The sequence below is a fragment of the Aplysia californica genome, unplaced genomic scaffold, assembly GCF_000002075.1.
Source record: "Aplysia californica isolate F4 #8 unplaced genomic scaffold, AplCal3.0 scaffold00308, whole genome shotgun sequence".
NCBI lineage: Eukaryota > Metazoa > Mollusca > Gastropoda > Aplysiida > Aplysiidae > Aplysia > Aplysia californica.
In genome coordinates, this window is record NW_004797578.1 from 692,663 (window position 1) to 694,782 (window position 2,120).

General features: G+C 35.7%; 1 protein-coding gene across 3 annotated transcripts in view; it reads left to right on the top strand.

Annotated features, from left to right (window-relative positions):
- The window catches only part of LOC101860420, a 64,833-nt gene that overhangs the window by 45,155 nt on the left and 17,558 nt on the right, over positions 1 to 2,120 (top strand). For all 3 annotated transcript variants that reach the window (XM_013084665.2, XM_035970700.1, XM_035970701.1), the window contains 2 exons: positions 730 to 800; positions 1,845 to 1,967. In XM_013084665.2, the coding sequence (XP_012940119.1) occupies positions 730 to 800; positions 1,845 to 1,967 (194 nt within the window). The remainder of the gene's footprint in view (positions 1 to 729; positions 801 to 1,844; positions 1,968 to 2,120) is intronic.

Here is a 2,120-nt window from a genome sequence, read left to right on the forward strand (position 1 = left end):
AAACACTTACTAAAACTAAAACTAAGCATGTTAAATTCATGTTCCTTCTAGTTTATGGTCAGGGTTACCTGCTGCAAGGCAGTGGTTTATATATTATTTGTATGTGGTTTTCAGGTAGCCTACATATTTTTTTGTGACAATTCTACCATCCAAAGACAAGGTGACATAACTTCACATTTCATGATTTTGAGAAAAACATCAAAAACTGTTGATGTTATTTTTTAAAATAAGTCATTTTTGTAGCTTACTTCACTTTGAAAACGACTATTTCTTAATGTAGAGATACATTTTCCTACATTTAGCACAAAAAGGATACGGGCAAAATTGTGTAACAAACCAATAAAACAAAAAAAATCGATTTTGTCAGATATTTCGCTCCGCCTCGGGATGGCAGAATTGCTAGATCTCTATATACCCATTTGCTGTTGAATGAAGTGAGGAAATTTGGGGAAAGTACATTTGTGAAGCTGGAAATCAAATAACGATTTGCTACATTTTTATTGCTAGTCCAATGGCTTACAGCTACACTCTTATTCAAAATGGAGAACAGACAGACTATGGTTGCTGTCTTTTAACAAATTTCTTCCCTTCATGCACTGTTATTACTACAACAAAAATTCTACCTGCTTTATTTTTTAAAATTATTTTTAAAAAGTTATCTTACTCTAAGCTTAAAGGGGTGTTAAACCTATACCATTTCACGATTTGTTTCTTGTTATAAACTTTCAGTTCAAAGAACACTTGACAGGATGCAGCTGGGAGATCCCTGGCATGTCAGCTCAGATACCCCAGGACTGGATGTAAGCCTGTTATTTATTTATTATTATTTTTTTTTTATTTCTCAATCTAATACTGCTCAAGATGCCATGTAAGTTATTCAGAAGGCTGAAATCCTTGTCGTCCTCCAGGATCAGACCCATGGGGGAAAAATACTCTTGAAAAGACAGGGGAGATTAAGACCCTGGTCTGGGTGAGGTTTTAATCCGAAGTTAACAAAGTTGTAAGCCTAATATTGCCATAACAGTAGGTAATTTTACAAGGAAAACAACAGTTGTCTATTTCTGTTATAACAAAAGTTAACAGGGCTGTTAATCCTTTCAATGCTTACTTGTTTGAAATTTTTGTTGCAATAATTTGGAAGATGTCAGTAGGTCAACACTATCCACCTAATAAATGCCTTCCCAAACTCAGAGACAAACCAGACATTTCTGCTTTGGCTTGGTGAGTAGTGAGTTTAGACTCAACAGTAACGTTAAGGAAGTGTCGATAACACGGGGACCAGATTGGTGGTCTCTGAGGTGTGTTGTTGAGCAAGACACGACAATCCTAGCTAAAAAAAACAAGGCCTGCACAGTGATGGCCGGCAATGGCATGATTGTGTAATTTTTCTGTATTGGTGTAATATTGTGTATTTATGTATGTATATATATGTGTATGTATTTATGTACATATTATGTATTTATAATTATGTATTTATGTATGTATGTATGCTTGCCATCGTAAACCAAATTGCCCTTCTGGGATCAATAAAAATGTAATTTATGAGAGGCATATATAGTCTGAACCTCCCCTCTCAGTATTTTTGGTTTCTTTTCAAATTTTGGTTTTAATTCTGTTTTAGTGTATGTGCACATGTTGTTTTTTTAAAAATTATTTCTTTTTATTTTTCTGATGTGATATGATGATCATCTTGTCCTTGTTTTTTGGTTATTTTTTTTTATTGACTCTTTAATTACCATTTTTATGATTGGTGATACCTTCTGGATACTTATGATGCTTGTCACCCCTCCCCAGAAATAGATTTTGTCCAGTTTGAAGTTGAAATGTTTTTTTACTTTCATCAGACTTCTATCTATATTCCACCTGGGGTGGTCACAGCTTCTGGGGCGTTATTCAACATAGTCGTGAGGCACAGAAAAACCCAGCAGTTGTCTACCTTCATGACACGGATGTACACACCCGTCAAGGTCAATGTGTTCTTTTTTGTTGTTGTTTTGTTTTGTTAACTGCATTGGTACATACCATCCTGCACCCCGTCCTTGTTCCCCCTCACACACATACGCACGCGCGCACACACACACACACACATACATGCACACACACGCACACACACAGTCACA